At 46.6% G+C, this 21867-nt stretch overlaps 1 protein-coding gene across 2 annotated transcripts in view; it reads left to right on the forward strand.

Annotated features, from left to right (window-relative positions):
* LOC112236297 (nuclear receptor subfamily 5 group A member 2-like) overlaps window positions 1–21867 on the forward strand; it is a 137125-nt gene that overhangs the window by 5314 nt on the left and 109944 nt on the right. For both annotated transcript variants that reach the window (XM_042322896.1, XM_042322897.1), the window contains 2 exons: window positions 1793–1911; window positions 9018–9159. In XM_042322896.1, the coding sequence (XP_042178830.1) occupies window positions 1793–1911; window positions 9018–9159 (261 nt within the window). The remainder of the gene's footprint in view (window positions 1–1792; window positions 1912–9017; window positions 9160–21867) is intronic.

Below are 21867 nucleotides of genomic sequence, written 5' to 3' on the forward strand. Positions count from 1 at the left end.
GTCAAAAGTTTATATTAAAAGGGTCACGAGTTTTAGAACCTTTACTCCAGAACACGAGGGTGCAAATCAGATATCCTACAGTTGCGAGTAAGAAATTTGGCCTACGACAAAAAAAAAGTTTTGATGACATAAATGTGCAATTATTGAAAAATGCCAAGTTGGGTTAAATACATTTTGCTTGGAATCATTTTTGTTAAATTGACAAATTGTAACCTATAACCTGTAGTTTTGGGGGTTCCTTCTCATAATGCTGGACTAGCCTACTGCTTGTTTTAATTTCCAAAAGTTCAATGTTAGAAAATAATTTAACTATTTTCGATGAGAATTGAAGTGTTCTTTGCAAGCCTATCGAATTATTATTTCTAAATCCCCTCCACTTTGCTAATTGCACAGTTCGATTATCTTTAAAATTAAGTTTCATATGGTTTTGATACAAATATCTGATAACTCAACCTTCAAGGCATGAATGGAATTTTCATCTATATTTTGCACGGGTAGTTTCTCTGTCTGCGTGCAAAAAAAAAAGAAAATGCCATTTTCCAATCCATTTAAACATGGGCCTAGCTTATTTTCAAATATCAAACTTTAAACTGAAAATAGTTTTGAGGCTGCATGTTTCTCAGAGGTCCGAGATAAGATTCGATAGCTAAGTTGTAGGTTACAGAAAAACTTTCTGAACTTGTCAAGAAATCTGACCAAACAGTCTAGAGTAGGCTACTGTGTAAACTAACCCATGGGTTCAGCTCTCCTGTCATCAAAATATGAGGCCTGACATTTTCATACGGGAATTTTTCTGCTGGCGGATATGTTTGTAAGATTATTATTATAATATATATGTGTAACCTTTATTTAACTAGGCAGGTCAGTTAAGAACAAATTCGTATTTACAATGACTTTCTCAACTTATTATACAGGGCTTGTAAACGCTGCGAGATCGGAGGGTCAATGGAGAAAAACATGTTCAGCAGACACACAGGCAGAAAGACGCATTTTGAAAGTTACATTATTCTATCTGCTCTGAAATTCATTGTGATTTTTCTGTTTGATGTTTGCCGCATTTTAAGGACAATCAATTATTTTCTGACCATTGTAAATGTCAGTTCCGCTGTTTGCTAACGCTGTTATATATCCGCTTATCAATGCAATTATTTTCATCAGCATTCATGCCCGTAAAATGACTTAAGCAGGTGCTTATGGAAAGTAAATTAAAACGTATATGTACAGAGCAGAGCAGACACGGGAAGAGCAGACACGGGAAGAGTAGCTGAAGGCGATTCAATTTAAGTTCAATTTAAGAATCAGTTTTATATTTTTCTTTCACCTGTTAGCACGAAAGGTTGCACTGTAGGCTGTCTTCATTTGCCTGTGGGCGGTAACATTTACTCCTCGAATGCTTAACTCTAATATCTTACCATTTCCGGGATGAATTCACGACTTAATATCATGAATATTTATGAAGCTCAGTTTCATGTTTGCCCTGTCTGCGACTGGCGAGCAAGAGTGAATGCAGCAAAACGGGAAAATTAAGGTTATTTCCTTTTAGTACCATCAAATAACATTATTCATCCAAATAAGGAATAGTTTAGTCAAATTTCCTTTTGGATCAAAGCTTCAAAATGTAAATTTTTTTCGAAAAAATTTGATGGATTTTCAAAAAATATTCCATAGCCTAAGGTCATTGTAAATTCAGTCAGATGTATAGTTATAGACTGCAGTAGGCCTATATAGGAAAAGAAGGTATTTCAGATCAAAGTCTTCTTCTTCGTTTTGTCATGTGTGTCATGTGTTGCAGCCCCCCACTATAAAATGATGGACTACTCGTATGATGAAGACTTGGATGAGATGTGTCCGGTGTGTGGAGACAAGGTTTCTGGATACCATTACGGGCTCCTCACATGTGAAAGCTGCAAGGTTTGTTCTTATTTTTTATTGTATTTTTTATTTTTTTAAAACAATTTTTCTAACCTTTCCTCAGATTGTCCTTCTGTGCTTCTCTTGGAACCTTTATTGAAGAAAATGTGCTACGTGCAGTGATATGTAACTGATATTAACATATTGATGTTTCTGGTTGAAGGATATAATGGTGGTTAGTGTGAAGCGGTTCATATTGTCTCCTGTCTGGTCTATGTACCTGCTGTTTCCATGATCAGTAGGCTATGTGTTAAAATATGTGCATATTTCAATGTACCAATGTACATCAAATATGTAAAAGGTGTTGATTTGTTTATGCTAGCGTATTAGCCATAGTAAACTCCTACATTTGTTTGCAGAAGTTCCAAGTAACCTACATATAGTTAACCAAATGGTTTTTGTAAAATCTCTAAATGTCAATTTGTGTGTAGTCCACATAGCCTACGCTGTAGATTTAATCCATTTTCTGACCTTAAGATGCAACACATTTACTCTGAGGATACCTTCAATAGCAACATTGCTTCATTTGAAGTGTTGTCTTCTTTAAAATGGTGGAGAGTGTTGTCTTCTTTAAAATGGTAGAGAGTGTTGTCTTCTTTAAAATGGTGGAGAGTGTTGTCTTCTTTAAAATGGTAGAGAGTGTTGTCTTCTTTAAAATGGTAGAGAGTGTTGTCTTCTTTAAAATGGTAGAGAGTGTTGTCTTCTTTAAAATGGTAGAGAGTGTTGTCTTCTTTAAAATGGTCTTCTTTAAAATGGTAGAGAGTGTTGTCTTCTTTAAAAGAGAGTGTTGTCTTCTTTAAAATGGTAGAGAGTGTTGTCTTCTTTAAAATGGTAGAGAGTGTTGTCTTCTTTAAAATGGTAGAGAGTGTTGTCTTCTTTAAAATGGTAGAGAGTGTTGTCTTCTTTAAAATGGTAGAGAGTGTTGTCTTCTTTAAAATGGTAGAGAGTGTTGTCTTCTTTAAAATGGTAGAGAGTGTTGTCTTCTTTAAAATGGTAGAGAGTGTTGTCTTCTTTAAAATGGTAGAGAGTGTTGTCTTCTTTAAAATGGTAGAGAGTGTTGTCTTCTTTAAAATGGTAGAGAGTGTTGTCTTCTTTAAAATGGTAGAGAGTGTTGTCTTCTTTAAAATGGTAGAGTCTTCTTTAAAATGGTGTTGTCTTCTTTAAAATGGTAGAGAGTGTTGTCTTCTTTAAAATGGTAGAGAGTGTTGTCTTCTTTAAAATGGTAGAGAGTGTTGTCTTCTTAAATGGTAGAGAGTGTCTTTAAAATGGTAGAGAGTGTTGTCTTCTTTAAAATGGTAGAGAGTGTTGTCTTCTTTAAAATGGTAGAGAGTGTTGTCTTCTTTAAAATGGTAGAGAGTGTTGTCTTCTTTAAAATGGTAGAGAGTGTTGTCTTCTTTAAAATGGTAGAGAGTGTTGTCTTCTTTAAAATGGTAGAGAGTGTTGTCTTCTTTAAAATGGTAGAGAGTGTGGAATTCTTTGAAAGCGTTTTTCTTCTTCTTCTCTTTCTTAAACTCAGCATATGGAGGATGTCACTCGATTCCGTCTTGTTAGAGAGGCATGTTAGTAAGGTTGTGAAATGAATCCTGTCGTTTTAGCCGAGATAACCCGTTTTTAACTCATATCCTCAGACAGCATTCTGACCGTGGATCATTTTAAAGGTAACCTATATGTGTATGGGTGTCTTCAACGAAATCATGTCGACTTTGCGGTATGATGGCTAATTTCCCACCAGCACAGTTCTAAACGGGATCTGTTAAATCAGGAACATATTGGAGTTGTACCGTGTAGTTATTTCAATGGAAGCTGTCTGTTTTTTTGGGGCGGGAGAAAGATTGGGGTCTTTTCTGTCCTTTCTCACCAGTCTAGCACACTGCCGTGGTTCTGAGACAGGAGGTATCAGTCTAGCACACTGCTGTGGGTCTGAGACAGGAGGTATCAGTCTAGCACACAGCCGTGGGTCTGAGACAGGAGGTATCAGTCTAGCACACAGCCGTGGGTCTGAGACAGGAGGTATCAGTCTAGCACACTGCTGTGGGTCTGAGACAGGAGGTATCAGTCTAGCACACTTCTGTGGGTCTGAGACAGGAGGTATCAGTCTAACACACAGCCGTGGGTCTGAGACAGGAGGTATCAGTCTAGCACACTGCTGTGGGTCTGAGACAGGAGGTATCAGTCTAGCACACAGCCGTGGGTCTGAGACAGGAGGTATCAGTCTAGCACACTGCTGTGGGTCTGAGACAGGAGGTATCAGTCTAGCACACTGCTGTGGGTCTGAGACAGGAGGTATCAGTCTAGCACACTGCTGTGGGTCTGAGACAGGAGGTATCAGTCTAGCACACAGCCGTGGGTCTGAGACAGGAGGTATCAGTCTAGCACACTGCTGTGGGTCTGAGACAGGAGGTATCAGTCTAGCACACTGCTGTGGGTCTGAGACAGGAGGTATCAGTCTAGCACACTGCCGTGGGTCTGAGACAGGAGGTATCAGTCTAGCACACTGCCGTGGGTCTGAGACAGGAAGTATCAGTCTAGCACACAGCCGTGGGTCTGAGACAGGAGGTATCAGTCTAGCACACTGCTGTGGGTCTGAGACAGGAGGTATCAGTCTAGCACACTGCCATGGGTCTGAGACAGGAGGTATCAGGACTCAATGTCTAAACAAACAATGTAATACAGTGTTGGTCTGCTAAACAAACCTGTAATACAGTGTTGGTCACTTTAAACCACACACACACACACACACACCCACACACACACACACACACACACACACACACACACACACACACACAGGCAAGCAAGCAAGCAGGATGCGCACGCACACACATAAACACACATACACACAGATACACACAGATACACACAGATAGACAAACACAGACTTGTATTCTAAGTCCACATGAAACCACACTGTACCTGCATGTTAAAACCAACCATAAATGGTCATGGTTTCCTCACTGGCGATTTGGAGGCTCCAAATCTTTGTTTGTCACACACTTTGTAAACAACAGGTGTAGACTTACAGTGACATGTTTACAAAGGCTCACTCTAGGGATATCTGTGTTTAAAAAAATAACAAAAAACGTTAACTTCGTCATTCAGTTTAACCCAGACACACACACAAACACACACACACCCACACACGCACACGCACGCACGCGCACGCGCACAAACACACGTGCACACGCACACGCACACACACACACACACACACACACACACACACACACACACACACACACACACACACACACACACACACACACACACACACACACACACACACACAACACACACACACACACACACACACACACACACACACACACACACACACACACACACACATACACGATCACTGACTTGAAAGAGTGCAATACATTTAAACTGGTCTATATATTAATGGAAATACCATTTATTGAGTAGACTGTATATCCAGTGGGTCAGTAGAATGTATATCCAGTGGGTCAGTAGTCTGTATATCCAGTGGGTCAGTAGAATGTATATCCAGTGGGTCAGTAGACTGTATATCCAGTGGGTCAGTAGTCTGTATGTCCAGTGGGTCAGTAGTCTGTATGTCCAGTATGTCAGTAGTCTGTATATCCAGTAGTCTGTATATCCAGTATGTCAGTAGTCTGTATATCCAGTGGGTCAGTAGTCTGTATGTCCAGTATGTCATTAGTCTGTATATCCAGTGGGTCAGTAGTCTGTATATCCAGTATGTCAGTAGTCTGTATATCCAGTATGTCAGTAGTCTGTATATCCAGTGGGTCAGTAGTCTGTATGTCCAGTATGTCAGTAGTCTGTCCATATCCAGTGGGTCAGTAGAATGTATATCCAGTGGGTCAGTAGACTGTATATCCAGTGGGTCAGTAGTCTGTATGTCCAGTATGTCAGTAGTCTGTATATCCAGTATGTCAGTAGTCTGTATATCCAGTGGGTCAGTAGACTGTATATCCAGTGTGTCAGTAGAATGTATATCCAGTGGGTCAGTAGACTGTATATCCAGTATGTCAGTAGTCTGTATATCCAGTATGTCAGTAGTCTGTATATCCAGTGGGTCAGTAGTCTGTATGTCCAGTATGTCATTAGTCTGTATATCCAGTGGGTCAGTAGAATGTATATCCAGTGGGTCAGTAGTCTGTATATCCAGTGGGTCAGTAGACTGTATATCCAGTATGTCCGTAGTCTGTATATCCAGTGGGTCAGTAGACTGTATATCCAGTGGGTCAGTAGTGTGTATATCCAGTGGGTCAGTAGAATGTATATCCAGTGGGTCAGTAGAATGTATATCCAGTGGGTCAGTAGACTGTATATCCAGTGGGTCAGTAGACTGTATATCCAGTGGGTCAGTAGAATGTATATCCAGTGGGTCAGTAGAATGTATATCCAGTGGGTCAGTAGACATTGATTGTTTTACTTTTAAATGGGCAGGTTTAAGGCATTTCTCCGACTTGTGTGGATCAGGAATTTATAATTTTTTATTTAACCTTTATTTAACCAGGTAGGCTAGTTGAGAACAAGTTCTCATTTACAACTGTGACCTGGCCAAGAATAAAGCAAAGCAGTTTGACACAAACAACAACACCTTGTTACACATGGAATAAACAAACATACAGTCAATAATACAGTAGAAAAGTCTATATACAGTGTGTGCAAATGAGGTAATATAAGGGAGGTAAGGCAATAAATAGGACAGTAATTACAATATACCAATTAAAATATACAATATACCAATACCAATTAATATACCAATTAAACACTGAATCAGAATCATAAAACACAGGACGAGATGTTAAAAACTGTCCATTGTGCCAATAGATGGTATGCACTCACATGAGATTTGCCGTGATGTTGATAGAGTGGCATTGGAGGTTTATTTCTTAGACTGGGTTAAGATGTCAATTTTGGGATACATCCTCAGTAGTGTGCCTTTGAATCAGTGGGTGTTTCGGCCTTTAATCACTAAACACCCTCATCAAAGGTGACCAGCTAAAGGGTGATCAAGCCTTAGCTTGTGTCCCATGCCCAATTAAGATGTCCCACGGGACTATGCAAGGCAGGGGCGTCCTCTTCCCTGAGCCAGCCCTACAGCTGACCGCATACCTCATATGCCCTCCTCAAGTTGGAGGGATCTGAATTGGGTTCTCAGGTGGGGGTGGGGGGTCATGAAGTTATAGCCCAGCAAGGGTCCTTCCGTTTGATCCAGATCCACTGGCTGCCTCTTTCAGCTGCTTGAGAAACTGCTCTGACGGTCTGCCGCAGAGACTGTCCATGGATTCCAAGTTCTTTCAGCAACCTGATGGTGGAAGAAGCCACGAATCGTCTGCATCCCACTTCAACTGGCCAGACTTTTGCATTCCAGCCACGCTGAGTTGCGTCTGCTGCCAACTCTGTGTAACGCAGTTTCTTACGTTCGTAGGCCTCTTCAACAGAGTTTTCCCACAGGACTGTGAGCTCTATGATGTACACAGCCTTTCGTGAAGGGGACCAGAGTACCATGTCTGGCCTAAGGTTGGAAAAATGAGTTGCTGGCCAATATCGACAAGCATCTTCCAGTCCCTGGCCATGGCTAGGTGTCCAGTTTCTGGCTTCGTAGGAGGATGCTTGGGCCTTTTCTGTCCCTCCCGGATTAATGTTGTTGTTTTGACGGGATTGCTTGTTTTTGGAGGTAATGAATTGGTTGCACTCCTCTTGGTCTCAAGTGCTGCAGTCAGGCTCTTGAGGACCTGATTGTGCCTCCAGGTGTAGCGGCCTTGTGAGAGGCTGGTCTTGCAACAAGAGTCGCTGGAGCTGGGCAGATGGGGCATGTCGGGTCCTCGCCATACCATTGATTGAGTGATTGATGTGCAGAAGATGAATGTGCAAGTAGAGATACTGGTGTGCAAAGGAGCAAGATAAATAAATAAATACAATATGGGGAAGAGGTAGTTGGATGGGCTATGTACAGGTGCAGTGATCTGTGAGCTGCTCTGACAGCTGGTGCTTAAAGGTAGTGAGGGAGATATAAGTCTCCAGCTTCAGGGATTTTTGTAGTTCGTTCCAGTCATTGGCAGCAGCTAATACCTTTTCCACGTGAGATTTTTCCTGCTACTATAACGGATGTGAAACGGCTAGCTAGTTAGCGGTGGTGCGCGCTAAATAGCGTTTCAATCGGCGACGTCACTTGCTCTGAGACCTTGAAGTAAGTGGTTCCCCTTGCTCTGCAAGGGCCACGGCTTTTGTGGAGCGATGGGTAACGATGCTTCGTGGGTGACTGTTAATGTGTGCAGAGGGTCCCTGGTTCGTGCCCGGGTATGGGCGAGGGGACGGTCTAAAGTTATACTGTTACTTCTGAACTTGTTATTCTCTTATTCTTATTAAGAGAATTTGTTATTCTCTTATTCTCATATTGTTTTATAATTAAGATAGAAAGAGTTGTTCAGGTACATTCTGAAGTCTTCATAGCAACACCGTAAGTGTAAATATCCATGTAGTGCTTGTAGTATTGTCTGGCTGGAATTGCAACAGGTTACTTCATGAAAATATTGTTCACATTTTGATGTTATTAATAGTATTTTATATTGTTGTTTAAACTAATAATTAGAACAGATGTTTATTCTGTACTTTTCATCAAACATTAATTCAAATATAAGTAACATGACAATTGTTGTATTCATGCATCTGTCTGAACATTTACCCAAAGCACATAATTATAAATAGTAAAAATCATTGTTTATTTGTGAGTAAATATTCAGCATTAACAATTCAAAGCAATAGTGGAAGTTATTTTGATAATCTCATAGCAAGAATTATAATGTTTTATAACAAAGTAGTGTATCTGATATTTGTGTTTTGTTAGGGTTTTAAGTTTTTCATATTGAAATCAGAATTTTCAGCATTCATTTAATTAATTCAGCACCATTTACATATGAAGACTTGGAACTGTAAAGCCTAATTTTCTGGTCATCCGTAGATGATGAACAGGAGATGGTGCCAAGAAATGTTCTGTGTGTGTGTGTGTGTGTGTGTGTATGTGTGAGAGCTTGCACGCTCAAGCATGTGTTTGTGAATCGGGCAATTACAAACGCCGGGGTCATACGTGTTGACATGTTAATTCTTCTCCGCAGGGCTTCTTCAAGCGCACGGTTCAGAACAACAAACGGTACACATGCATAGAGAACCAGACATGTGCCATCGACAAGACACAAAGAAAACGCTGCCCTTATTGCCGCTTCCAGAAGTGCCTCACTGTTGGCATGAAGCTGGAAGGTAAGGACACCTCTTATTAATGAGGTTATAAGACAACAAGAAGGTCCTAGTATAGGACAACTATGTTATGGTCGGGGTTTGACTTATGTTGGTGCATGACAGACCTGGGTTCAAATGGTATTCTTTTTCTCTTTCAAAAAGGGGTTTTGGACTTTTGGGACTACTCTATTGGTTCCATTGTGCACTGCGAGTTCAGTCACACCCAGCTAAAGTTGTTGAAAGTCATTTAAATCTATTTTAGACCAGAGACTGGTGCATACAGTACACAAGGGTCAGTAGATTCTCCCATAACAAATCAAACGAGTCGGGAATATGTGACCGACCGCCTCGATTCAGTCTTATGTAGCAACATTTGAAAAAGATTCAGAGCTACAAAATTGTACATCATACACTGCATTTGAGGAACAATGCGAAAGTAATTATAATTTAAAGTTGTAGCCCCCACTTTTGGAATGTTTTGGTACACCTACTGGAGAGCTCTTCTTTGTCTACACCCATTCAGCATCGTTCACACCCTCTTAAGCTTTAGCCCCGCCCATTCAGCATCGTTCACACCCTCTTAAGCTTTAGCCCCGCCCATTCAGCATCGTTCACACCCTCTTAAGCTTTAGCCCCGCCCATTCAGCATCGTTCACACCCACTTAAGCTTTAGCCCCGCCCGTCTCTTTAAGGATTCACATTTGAGGCCATGTGCTAAACAGAGTGAGTACTGTAGTAAAGATTTTTAAAACTGAAAGTGGTAAAACTAGTAGCCTACTATAAGTCTATATCCTAATGTGACTTTGGTGCAGGTCATGTTGTTCTTCACATTACCGTCTCCGTTAAACACTATCAAATAATAATAATAATAATAATCAACGTTTATTTTGTCACATACGCAGGATACAGAAGATGTCAATGGTACAGTGAAATGGTTACTGTATTTGCATAGTAGCAAAACTAGAAAGTGTCAACATAAAAAAAAGCACAAAACTTATCAATGCCAGTAGAGAAATAACAAAATAATATACATTATGTACAAGAACAATATCAATAACAATAGCAGTGATACTGGTGATAGATGAGGTAGTTCTATGAATTATATGCATACAATCAAGGGAAAGTGGATGAGCAACAGGATATTTTTTATTTAGTAGCTGCAACGTATGGTATGTGTGTGTGTGTGTGTGTGTATGTGTGTGTGTGTGTGTATATTTGTGTGTGTGTGTGTGTGTGTGTGTGTGTGTGTGTGTGTGTGTGTGTGTGTGTGTGTGTGTGTGTGTGTGTGCGTGTCTGTGTGTGTGTGTGTGTGTGTGTATGTGCGTATGCGTGTGCCTGCCTGTCTGTCTGTCTGTGTTTGTGGGTTAGGAGAAAGTCATACGAATGTGCATAGAGGCACTGCAGATAGTCTGAATAACTGGGAACTCGCCCCACCATGATGAACTGGTCCGTCCACGCAAGGGAATGTATAGTCAGAGAGCATGTTTCTGTCCTCCCTTGACTTTGGTGCAGGGTATATCATGTCCATGCCCTCTTTGTGACAAAACTCCCTGATCTTCTCAAAAAGATAAGTTTGTCTAGCTGTGTCCAGTCCAGGTGGTGCTTGTACAGGCAGACCATCTATGGGAGGAAGGACGAAAACCTGGCTCAAGAGCATCGAAGCTGTAAAACAGGAACATAGACCCCAAAAAATGGAAAAAAAAAGATTTAAAAAATGAAGACATTACAACCTTGCATAACATTAATTCACCTCCCAAGTTTTGGGCACCAACATAAAGGTAAAGATGTGGAAATTGTCCGGTTCATTATCTTTTGTGTTTTGTAAGAGTTACTTGTAACGCAACGGCCCTATTCAAACAAAACTGTTATCTTGGAGTTTTGGGGCAAAGGAAAAACAAACACGTTTGAATTGGTATCAATTCTGGTTTTTTAAATGTTTCTAAAGGCTTCTACTGTTGTTGTATAGAAGTAAATTGTGTTCAAAGTTTCTCTAAACAACAGACAGAGGATCAGGTTCTCCTACTCCCTTTACCAGTTTAGAATTAGGGGGATGGACAGGTTAGGATTAGGGGGATGGATAGGTTAGGATTAGGGGGATGGACAGAATAGGATTAGGGGGATGGACAGGTTAGGATTAGGGGGTGGATAGGTTAGGATTAGGGGGATGTAAAGGTTAGGATTAGGGGGATGTAAAGGTTAGGATTAGGGGGATGTAAAGGTTAGGATTAGGGGGATGTAAAGGTTAGGATTAGGGGGATGGATAGGTTAGGATTAGGGGATGGATAGGTTAAGATTAGGGGGATGTAAAGGTTAGGATTAGGGGTGGATAGGTTAAAATTAGGGGGACGGATAGGTTAGGATTAGGGGGATGGATAGGTTAGGATTAGGGGGATGGATAGGTTAGGATTAGGGGGATGGATAGGTTAGGATTAGGGGGATGGACAGGTTAGGATTAGGGGGATGTAAAGGTTAAGATTAGGGGGATGGACAAAATAGGATTAGGGGGAGGGATAGGGATAGGTTAGGGTTAAGGGGATGGATAGGTTAGGATTAGGGTGAGGGACAGGTTAAAGATTAGGGGGATGGACAAATGCTGTATCTGACCCTGTATCAGTGATTAGGGACAAATCACACCTACTCTGTAGAAATAATCCTACCGTCCTGCATGTAGACCAATGGGGCGAGAAGTGAAGAGCAACATTGTGTTGTCTTACCCCTGAAACACCTTTATTTTGCCTGGACCCTCAGTCTTGACCTCTTTCTCATTCAACCACCACCTTTCCACAACCATCCCTTATCTACGTGTACTTTTAGTCGTTTTTAAGATAGCACTTTTTTGTGTGTGTGTGTGTGTGTCTTCTTCCCCTTAACCCACAGGAGTGTGGTTTTAATTACTATTAATTGTGAATGGCCAGAGGGCAGAATCTCTTCGCCTGTCATTTTACAGCTTTACTACGGCGTGATGTGTTTTCATATGCCAGCAGCTGGGCGGAGGGGCCCTGCAGCACTCTGTCTACTCCAGCCCAGGGGCAGAGCCAGGCAGCCAGGCAGGCAGGCAGGGAGACAGACAGACAGGGAGACAGACAAACAGGGAGACAGACAGACAGGGAGACAGACAGACAGGTAGACAGACAGACAGACAGACAGACAGACAGGGAGACAGGCAGGCAGGGAGACAGACAGACAGGGAGACAGACAAACAGGGAGACAGACAGACAGGGAGACAGACAGACAGGTAGACAGACAGACAGACAGACAGACAGACAGACAGACAGACAGACAGACAGACAGACAGCCAGGCAGACAGCCAGGCAGACAGCCAGACAGGCAGACAGCCAGGGAGGCAGGCAGGCAGACAGCCAGGGAGGCAGGCAGGCAGACAGGCAGACAGCCAGGGAGGCAGACAGGCAGACAGCCAGGGAGGCAGGCAGACAGACAGGCAGGCAGACAGGCAGACAGCCAGACAGGCAGACAGGCAGACAGGCAGACAGCCAGACAGGCAGATAGCCAGGGAGGCAGGCAGGCAGACAGACAGACAGAGATTGGGGCGGCAGGTAGCCTAGTGTTTAGAGGGTTGGGCAAGTAACCAAAATATCGATAGATTGAATCCCTGAGCCAACAAGGTAAAAATCTGTCTTTCTGCCCCTGAACAAGGCAGTTAACCCACTGTTCCTAGGCCGTCATTGTAAATAAGAATTTGTTCATTAACTGACTTGCCTAGTTAAATAAAGGGGGAAAAAAATCTATCATGGAGGAAAAGGAGGTTCAAGTGTAATGCCGCCCTAGTATTTTCTTTTGCTGTGTATTGATGCCCTGACAGATGGTTTACCTTTGGCCTAATGCCCTGTCGTGTCTATGGCATCATTAAAAGTGAAGACGGATATTTTATCAAATCAATTCTCTGTATTTATTATTACTTGATTAAACTAATCATGTAAACGTAATTAACTCGGAAGTCAGGGGCACCGCGGAAAATTTTCAGATTACAAAGTTATAATTTGCCGAATATAACTCTTCTGATATTTTAATACCTCACGTCAGTCTCTTTTCAAACGTTGTAAATCTGGACGAACCCAGCTTTTACTATGAATCATCCATACACCATTTGGCTTAATCATTTATTTACTAACTAACTAAATAATCACAGAAATGCGTAAACAAACAAACAGTAGATATGTGTTACTAACAAGGATAGGGGACATTCCCTAGTGGGCTAAGCCGATATGACGGCTTGGTGGACAAAGGGAAGTGGGTGTGGACTGGGAAGGGGGTGTGGACTGGGAAGGGGGTGTGGACTTGGAAGGGGGTGTGGACTGGGAAGGGGGTGTGGACTGGGAAGGGGGTGTGGACAAAGGGAAGGGGGTGTGGACTTGGAAGGGGGTGTGGACAAAGGGAAGGGGGTGTGGAAGGAGAGAGAGTGGGAAAGACAAAAGGGGTCACTACACACAATTGATAATTATATTAATTGAAATGCTAATCCTTTGCACATGAACGCTCACTCATTTGGGAATAATTGCAATCAATATATTTTTACACCCATGTGTCGTTGTGATCTTCTCTGTTGGAATCGTCAGTCTGTCTGCTGGAGAGTCAGTTCATTTGAGTCTCTCTCTCTCTCTCTCTCTCTCTCTCTCTCTCTTTTTCTGTTTCTTTCGTGGTTAGAAGGGATACTTCAGAGTACCATTCAGAAATGTTCTCATAGGATAGATGTTTCGGCGGTTGTCGGTAATTGCATCCCAGGTTTACATCATTTCTAGCTGCAGACTAGTAATTAGTATCTAAGATTTGCTCTTCTTATTTGCTTGGGGGAGGCAGGTAGCCTAGTGGTTAGAGTGTTGAACTAGTAACTGCAAGGTTGCAAGATAAAATCCCTGAGCTGAGTGTTAAAATGGGTGTTAACATTAGAGTGTTAACATTAGAGTGTTAACATTAGAGTGTTAACATTAGAGTGTTAACATTAGATTAATGAGTGTTAAAATGAGTGTTGACATTAGAGTGTTAACATTAGAGTGTTAACATTAGATTAATGAGTGTTAAAATGAGTGTTAACATTAGAGTGTTAACATTAGAGTGCTAAAATAAGTGTTAACATTAGATTAATGAGTGTTAAAATGTACCAAATGTATTAATACCTCGTAATTCATCCAATTTGGATCATTGACTTTGTTTCTATGTGGGAATTGTTTGTTATTGTTTTATTGCACAACGCTATAATAAATTGCTACTGTAAATCCAATAACCTGGTAATAACAGCAGAACCTGGTAAACTGTCTGTTCCAGTGACCAACAGTAGAACCTGGTAAACTGGCTGTTCCAGTTACCAACAGTAGAACCTGGTAAACTGGCTGTTCCAGTTACCAACAGTAGAACCTGGTAAACTGGCTGTTCCAGTTACCAACAGTAGAACCTGGTAAAATGTCTGTTCTAGTTACCAACAGTAGAACCTGGTAAACTGTCCCAGTCCTACACTCCAGTCTCAGTCCTATGCCCCAGTCCCAGTCCTATAACCCAGTCCCAGTCCTATACCCCAGTCCCAGTCCCAGTCCTACACTCCAGTCCCAGTCCTATACCCCAGTCCCAGTCCTATACCCCAGTCCCAGTCTTATACCCCAGTCCCAGTCCTATACCCCAGTCCCAGTCCTATACCCCAGTCCTATACCCCAGTCCCAGTCTTATACCCCAGTCCCAGTCCTATACCCCAGTCCCAGTCCTATACTCCAGTCCCAGTCCCAGTCCTATACCCCAGTCCCAGTCCTATACCCCAGTCCCAGTCCTATACCCCAGTCCCAGTCTCAGTAGCCCCAGTCCTACACTCCATTCTCAGTACCCCAGTCCTATACCCCAGTCCCAGTCCCAGTCCTATACCCCAGTCCCAGAACCCCCCCAGTCCTATACCCCAGTCCCTCCCAGTCCCAGTCCTACACTCCAGTCCCAGTCCTATACCCCAGTCCCAGTCCTATACCCCAGTCCCAGTCCCAGTCCTATACCCCAGTCCCAGTCCTATACCCCAGTCCCAGTCCTATACCCCAGTCCCAGTCCTACACTCCAGTCCCATACCCCAGTCCCAGTCCCAGTCCTATACCCCAGTCCCAGTCCTATACCCCAGTCCCAGTCCCAGTCCTATACCCCAGCCCTAGTCCTATACCCCAGTCCCAGTACCCCCTATACCCCAGTCCTATACCCCAGTCCCAGTCCTATACCCCAGTCCCAGTCCTATACCCCAGTCCCAGTCCTATACTCCAGTCCCAGACCCAGTCCCAGTCCTATACCCCAGTCCTATACCCCAGTCCCAGTCTTATACCCCAGACCCAGTCCTATACCCCAGTCCCAGTCTTATACCCCAGTCCCAGTCTTATACCCCAGTCCCAGTCCTATACCCCAGTCCCAGTCCTATACCCCAGTCCCAGTCTCAGTCCTATACCCCAGCCCCAGTCCTACACTCCATTCTCAGTCCTATACCCCAGTCCTATACCCCAGTCCCAGTCCCAGTCCTATACCCCAGTCCCAGTCCTATACCCCAGTCCCAGTCCTATACCCCAGTCCCAGTCCCAGTCCTACACTCCAGTCCCAGTCCTATACCCCAGTCCCAGTCCTATACCCCAGTCCCAGTCCCAGTCCTATACCCCAGTCCCAGTCCTATACCCCAGTCCCAGTCCTATACCCCAGTCCCAGTCCCAGTCCTACACTCCAGTCCCAGTCCTATACCCCAGTCCCAGTCCTATACCCCAGTCCCAGTCCCAGTCCTATACCCCAGTCCCAGTCCTATACCCCAGTCCCAGTCCCAGTCCTATACCCCAGCCCCAGTCCTATACCCCAGTCCCAGTCCTATACCCCAGTCCTATACCCCAGTCCTATACCCCAGTCCCAGTCCTATACCCCAGTCCCAGTCCTATACCCCAGTCCCAGTCCTATACTCCAGTCCCAGACCCAGTCCCAGTCCTATACCCCAGTCCTATACCCCAGTCCCAGTCTTATACCCCAGACCCAGTCCTATACCCCAGTCCCAGTCTTATACCCCAGTCCCAGTCTTATACCCCAGTCCCAGTCCTATACCCCAGTCCCAGTCCAATACTCCAGTCCCAGTCCCAGTCCTATACCCCAGTCCTATACCCCAGTCCAAGTCTTATACCCCAGTCCCAGTCCTATACCCCAGTCCCAGTCCTATACCCCAGTCCCAGTCCTATACCCCAGTCCCAGTCCTATACCCCAGCCCCAGTCCCAGGCCTATACCCCAGTCCCAGTCCCAGTCCTATACCCCACTCCCAGCCCCAGTCCTATACCCCAGTCCCAGTCCTATACTCCAGCCCCAGTCCCAGTCCTATACCCCAGTCCCAGTCCTATACCCCAGCACCAATCCTATACACCAGCCCCAGTCCCAGTCCTATACTCCAGCCCCAGTCCTATACCCCAGTCCCAGTCCTATACTCCAGTCCCAGTCCTATACTCCAGCCCCAGTCCTATACCCCAGTCCCAGTCCTATAACCCAGTCCCAGGCCTATACCCCAGTCCCAGTCCTATACCCCAGTCCCAGTCCTATACCCCAGTCCCATTCTTATTCTCCAGTCTCAGTCCTATACCCCAGTCCCAGTCCTATACCCCAGTCCCAGTCCCAGTCCTACACTCCAGTCCCAGTCCTATACCCCAGTCCCAGTCCTATACCCCAGTCCCAGTCCTATACCCCAGTCCTTTACCCCAGTCCCAGTCTTATACCCCAGTCCCAGTCTTATACCCCAGTCCCAGTCCTATACCCCAGTCCCAGTCCTATACCCCAGTCCTTTACCCCAGTCCCAGTCTTATACCCCAGTCCCAGTCCTATACCCCAGTCCCAGTCCTATACTCCAGTCCCAGTCCCAGTCCTATACCCCAGTCCCAGTCCTATACCCCAGTCCCAGTCCTATACCCCAGTCCCAGTCTCAGTCCTATACCCCAGCCCCAGTCCTACACTCCATTCTCAGTCCTATACCCCAGTCCTATACCCCAGTCCCAGTCCCAGTCCTATACCCCAGTCCCAGTCCTATACCCCAGTCCCAGTCCTATACCCCAGTCCCAGTCCCAGTCCTACACTCCAGTCCCAGTCCTATACCCCAGTCCCAGTCCTATACCCCAGTCCCAGTCCTATACCCCAGTCCCAGTCCTATACCCCAGTCCCAGTCCCAGTCCCAGTCCTATACCCCAGTCCCAGTCCCAGTCCTACACTCCAGTCCCAGTCCTATACCCCAGTCCCAGTCCTATACCCCAGTCCCAGTCCTATACCCCAGTCCCAGTCCTATACCCCAGTCCCAGTCCCAGTCCTATACCCCAGCCCCAGTCCTATACCCCAGTCCCAGTCCTATACACCAGTCCTATACCCCAGTCCCAGTCCTATACCCCAGTCCCAGTCCTATACCCCAGTCCCAGTCCTATACTCCAGTCCCAGACCCAGTCCCAGTCCTATACCCCAGTCCTATACCCCAGTCCCAGTCTTATACCCCAGTCCCAGTCCTATACCCCAGTCCCAGTCTTATACCCCAGTCCCAGTCTTATACCCCAGTCCCAGTCCTATACCCCAGTCCCAGTCCAATACTCCAGTCCCAGTCCCAGTCCTATACCCCAGTCCTATACCCCAGTCCAAGTCTTATACCCCAGTCCCAGTCCTATACCCCAGTCCCAGTCCTATACCCCAGTCCCAGTCCTATACCCCAGTCCCAGTCCTATACCCCAGCCCCAGTCCCAGGCCTATACCCCAGTCCCAGTCCTATACCCCAGTCCCAGTCCCAGTCCCAGTCCTATACCCCACTCCCAGCCCCAGTCCTATACCCCAGTCCCAGTCCTATACTCCAGCCCCAGTCCCAGTCCTATACCCCAGTCCCAGTCCTATACCCCAGCACCAATCCTATACCCCAGCCCCAGTCCCAGTCCTATACTCCAGCCCCAGTCCTATACCCCAGTCCCAGTCCTATACTCCAGTCCCAGTCCTATACTCCAGCCCCAGTCCTATACCCCAGTCCCAGTCCTATAACCCAGTCCCAGGCCTATACCCCAGTCCCAGTCCTATACCCCAGTCCCAGTCCTATACCCCACTCCCAGTCCCAGTCCAATGCCCCAGCCCCAGTCCTATACTCCAGTCCCAGTCCTATACCCCAGTCCCAGTCCTATACCCCAGTCCTATACCCCAGTCCCAGTCCCAGTCCTATATCCCAGCCCCAGTCCTATACTCCAGTCCCAGTCCCAGTCCTATACCCCAGTCCCAGTCCTATACCCCAGCCCCAGTCCTATACTCCAGTCCCAGTCCCAGTCCTATACCCCAGTCCCAGTCCTATACCCCAGTCCTATACTCCAGTCCCAGTCCCAGTCCTATACTCCAGCCCCAGTCCTATACCCCAGTCCCAGTCCCAGTCCTATACCCCAGTCCCAGTCCTATACCCCAGTCCTATACTCCAGTCCCAGTCCCAGTCCTATACTCCAGCCCCAGTCCTATACCCCAGTCCCAGTCCCAGTCTTATACTCCAGCCCCAGTCCTATACCCCAGTCCCAGTCCTATACCCCAGTCCCAGTCCTATACCCCAGGTATATACCCCAGTCCCAGTCCTATACCCCAGCCCCAGTCCCAGTCCTATAACCCAGTCCCAGTCCTATACCCCAGTCCCAGTCCTATACTCCAGCCCCAGGCCTATACTCCAGTCCCAGTCCTATACCCCAGTCCCAGTCCCAGTCCTATACCCCACTCCCAGTCCCAGTCCTATACCACAGTCCCAGTCCTATACTCCAGTCCCAGTCCTATACTCCAGCCCCATTCCTATACCCCAGTCCCAGTCCTATAACCCAGTCCCAGGCCTATACCCCAGTCCCAGTCCTATACCCCAGTCCCAGTCCCAGTCCCAGTCCTATACCCCACTCCCAGTCCCAGTCCTATACTCCAGTCCCAGTCCAATACTCCAGTCCGAGTCCTATACTCCAGTCCCAGTCCAATACTCCAGTCCCATTCTTATACTCCAGCCACAGTCCTATACCCCAGTCCCAGTCCTATACCCCAGCCCCAGTCCAATGCCCCAGTCCCAGTCCTATACCCCAGTCCCAGTCCTATACCCCAGTCCCAGTCCTATACCCCAGTCCTATACCCCAGTCCCAGTCCTATACTCCAGTCCCAGTCCTATACTCCAGTCCCAGTCCAATACTCCAGTCCCATTCTTATACTCCAGTCCCAGTCCTATACCCCAGTCCCAGTCCTATACCCCAGCCCCAGTCCAATGCCCCAGTCCCAGTCCTATACCCCAGTCCTATACTCCAGTCCTAGTCCTACACCCCAGCCCCAGTCCTATACTCCAGACCCAGTCCTATACCCCAGTCCCAGTCCTATAACCCAGTCCCAGTCCTATACCCCAGTCCCAGTCCTATACTCCAGCCCCAGGCCTATACTCCAGTCCCAGTCCTATACCCCAGTCCCAGTCCCAGTCCTATACCCCACTCCCAGTCCCAGTCCTATACCCCAGTCCCAGTCCTATACTCCAGTCCCAGTCCTATACTCCAGCCCCAGTCCTATACCCCAGTCCCAGTCCTATAACCCAGTCCCAGGCCTATACCCCAGTCCCAGTCCTATACCCCAGTCCCAGTCCCAGTCCTATACCCCACTCCCAGTCCCAGTCCTATACTCCAGTCCCAGTCCAATACTCCAGTCCCAGTCCTATACTCCAGTCCCAGTCCAATACTCCAGTCCCATTCTTATACTCCATCCACAGTCCTATACCCCAGTCCCAGTCCTATACTCCAGTCCCAGTCCCCAGTCCCAGTCCTATACCCCAGTCCCAGTCCAATACTCCAGTCCCAGTCCTATACTCCAGTCCCAGTCCAATACTCCAGTCCCATTTTTATACTCCAGCCACAGTCCTATACCCCAGTCCCAGTCCTATAACCCAGTCCCAGACCTATACCCCAGTCCCAGTCCTATACCCCAGTCCCAGTCCCAGTCCCAGTCCTATACCCCACTCCCAGTCCCAGTCCTATACTCCAGTCCCAGTCCAATACTCCAGTCCCAGTCCTATACTCCACTCCCAGTCCAATACTCCAGTCCCATTCTTATACTCCAGCCACAGTCCTATACCCCAGTCCCAGTCCTATACCCCAGCCCCAGTCCCAGTCCTATACTCCAGTCCCAGTCCTATACCCCAGTCCTATACTCCAGTCCCAGTCCTACACCCCAGCCCCAGTCCTATACTCCAGTCCCAGTCCTATACCCCAGTCCCAGTCTTATAACCCAGTCCCAGTCCTATACCCCAGTCCCAGTCCTATATCCAGCCCCAGGCCTATACTCCAGTCCCAGTCCTATACCCCAGTCCCAGTCCCAGTCCTATACCCCACTCCCAGTCCCAGTCCTATACCACAGTCCCAGTCCATTCTCCAGTCCCAGTATACTCCAGCCCCATTCCTATACCCCAGTCCCAGTCCCAGTCCTATACCCCAGCCCCAGTCCTATACCCCAGTCCCAGTCCCAGTCCTATACCCCACTCCCAGTCCCAGTCCTATACTCCAGTCCCAGTCCAATACTCCAGTCCGAGTCCTATACTCCAGTCCCAGTCCAATACTCCAGTCCCATTCTTATACTCCAGCCACAGTCCTATACCCCAGTCCCAGTCCTATACCCCAGCCCCAGTCCAATGCCCCAGTCCCAGTCCTATACCCCAGTCCCAGTCCTATACCCCAGTCCCAGTCCTATACCCCAGTCCTATACCCCAGTCCCAGTCCAATGCCCCAGTCACAGTCCTATACCCCAGTCCTATACTCCAGTCCTAGTCCTACACCCCAGCCCCAGTCCTATACTCCAGTCCCAGTCCTATACCCCAGTCCCAGTCCTATAACCCAGTCCCAGTCCTATACCCCAGTCCCAGTCCTATACTCCAGCCCCAGGCCTATACTCCAGTCCCAGTCCTATACCCCAGTCCCAGTCCCAGTCCTATACCCCACTCCCAGTCCCAGTCCTATACCCCAGTCCCAGTCCTATACTCCAGTCCCAGTCCTATACTCCAGCCCCAGTCCTATACCCCAGTCCCAGTCCTATAACCCAGTCCCAGGCCTATACCCCAGTCCCAGTCCTATACCCCAGTCCCAGTCCCAGTCCTATACCCCACTCCCAGTCCCAGTCCTATACTCCAGTCCCAGTCCAATACTCCAGTCCCAGTCCTATACTCCAGTCCCAGTCCAATACTCCAGTCCCATTCTTATACTCCAGCCCCAGTCCTATACCCCAGTCCCAGTCCTATACTCCAGTCCCAGTCCTATACCCCAGTCCCAGTCCAATACTCCAGTCCCAGTCCTATACTCCAGTCCCAGTCCAATACTCCAGTCCCATTCTTATACTCCAGCCACAGTCCTATACCCCAGTCCCAGTCCTATAACCCAGTCCCAGACCTATACCCCAGTCCCAGTCCTATACTCCAGTCCCAGTCCAATACTCCAGTCCCAGTCCTATACCCCAGTCCCAGTCCAATACTCCAGTCCCAGTCCTATACTCCAGTCCCAGTCCAATACTCCAGTCCCATTCTTATACTCCAGCCACAGTCCTATACCCCAGTCCCAGTCCTATAACCCAGTCCCAGACCTATACCCCAGTCCCAGTCCTATACCCCAGTCCCAGTCCCAGTCCCAGTCCTATACCCCACTCCCAGTCCCAGTCCTATACTCCAGTCCCAGTCCAATACTCCAGTCCCAGTCCTATACTCCACTCCCAGTCCAATACTCCAGTCCCATTCTTATACT

This window comes from Oncorhynchus tshawytscha, linkage group LG06 (assembly GCF_018296145.1).
Source record: "Oncorhynchus tshawytscha isolate Ot180627B linkage group LG06, Otsh_v2.0, whole genome shotgun sequence".
Taxonomy (NCBI): Eukaryota; Metazoa; Chordata; class Actinopteri; order Salmoniformes; family Salmonidae; genus Oncorhynchus; species Oncorhynchus tshawytscha.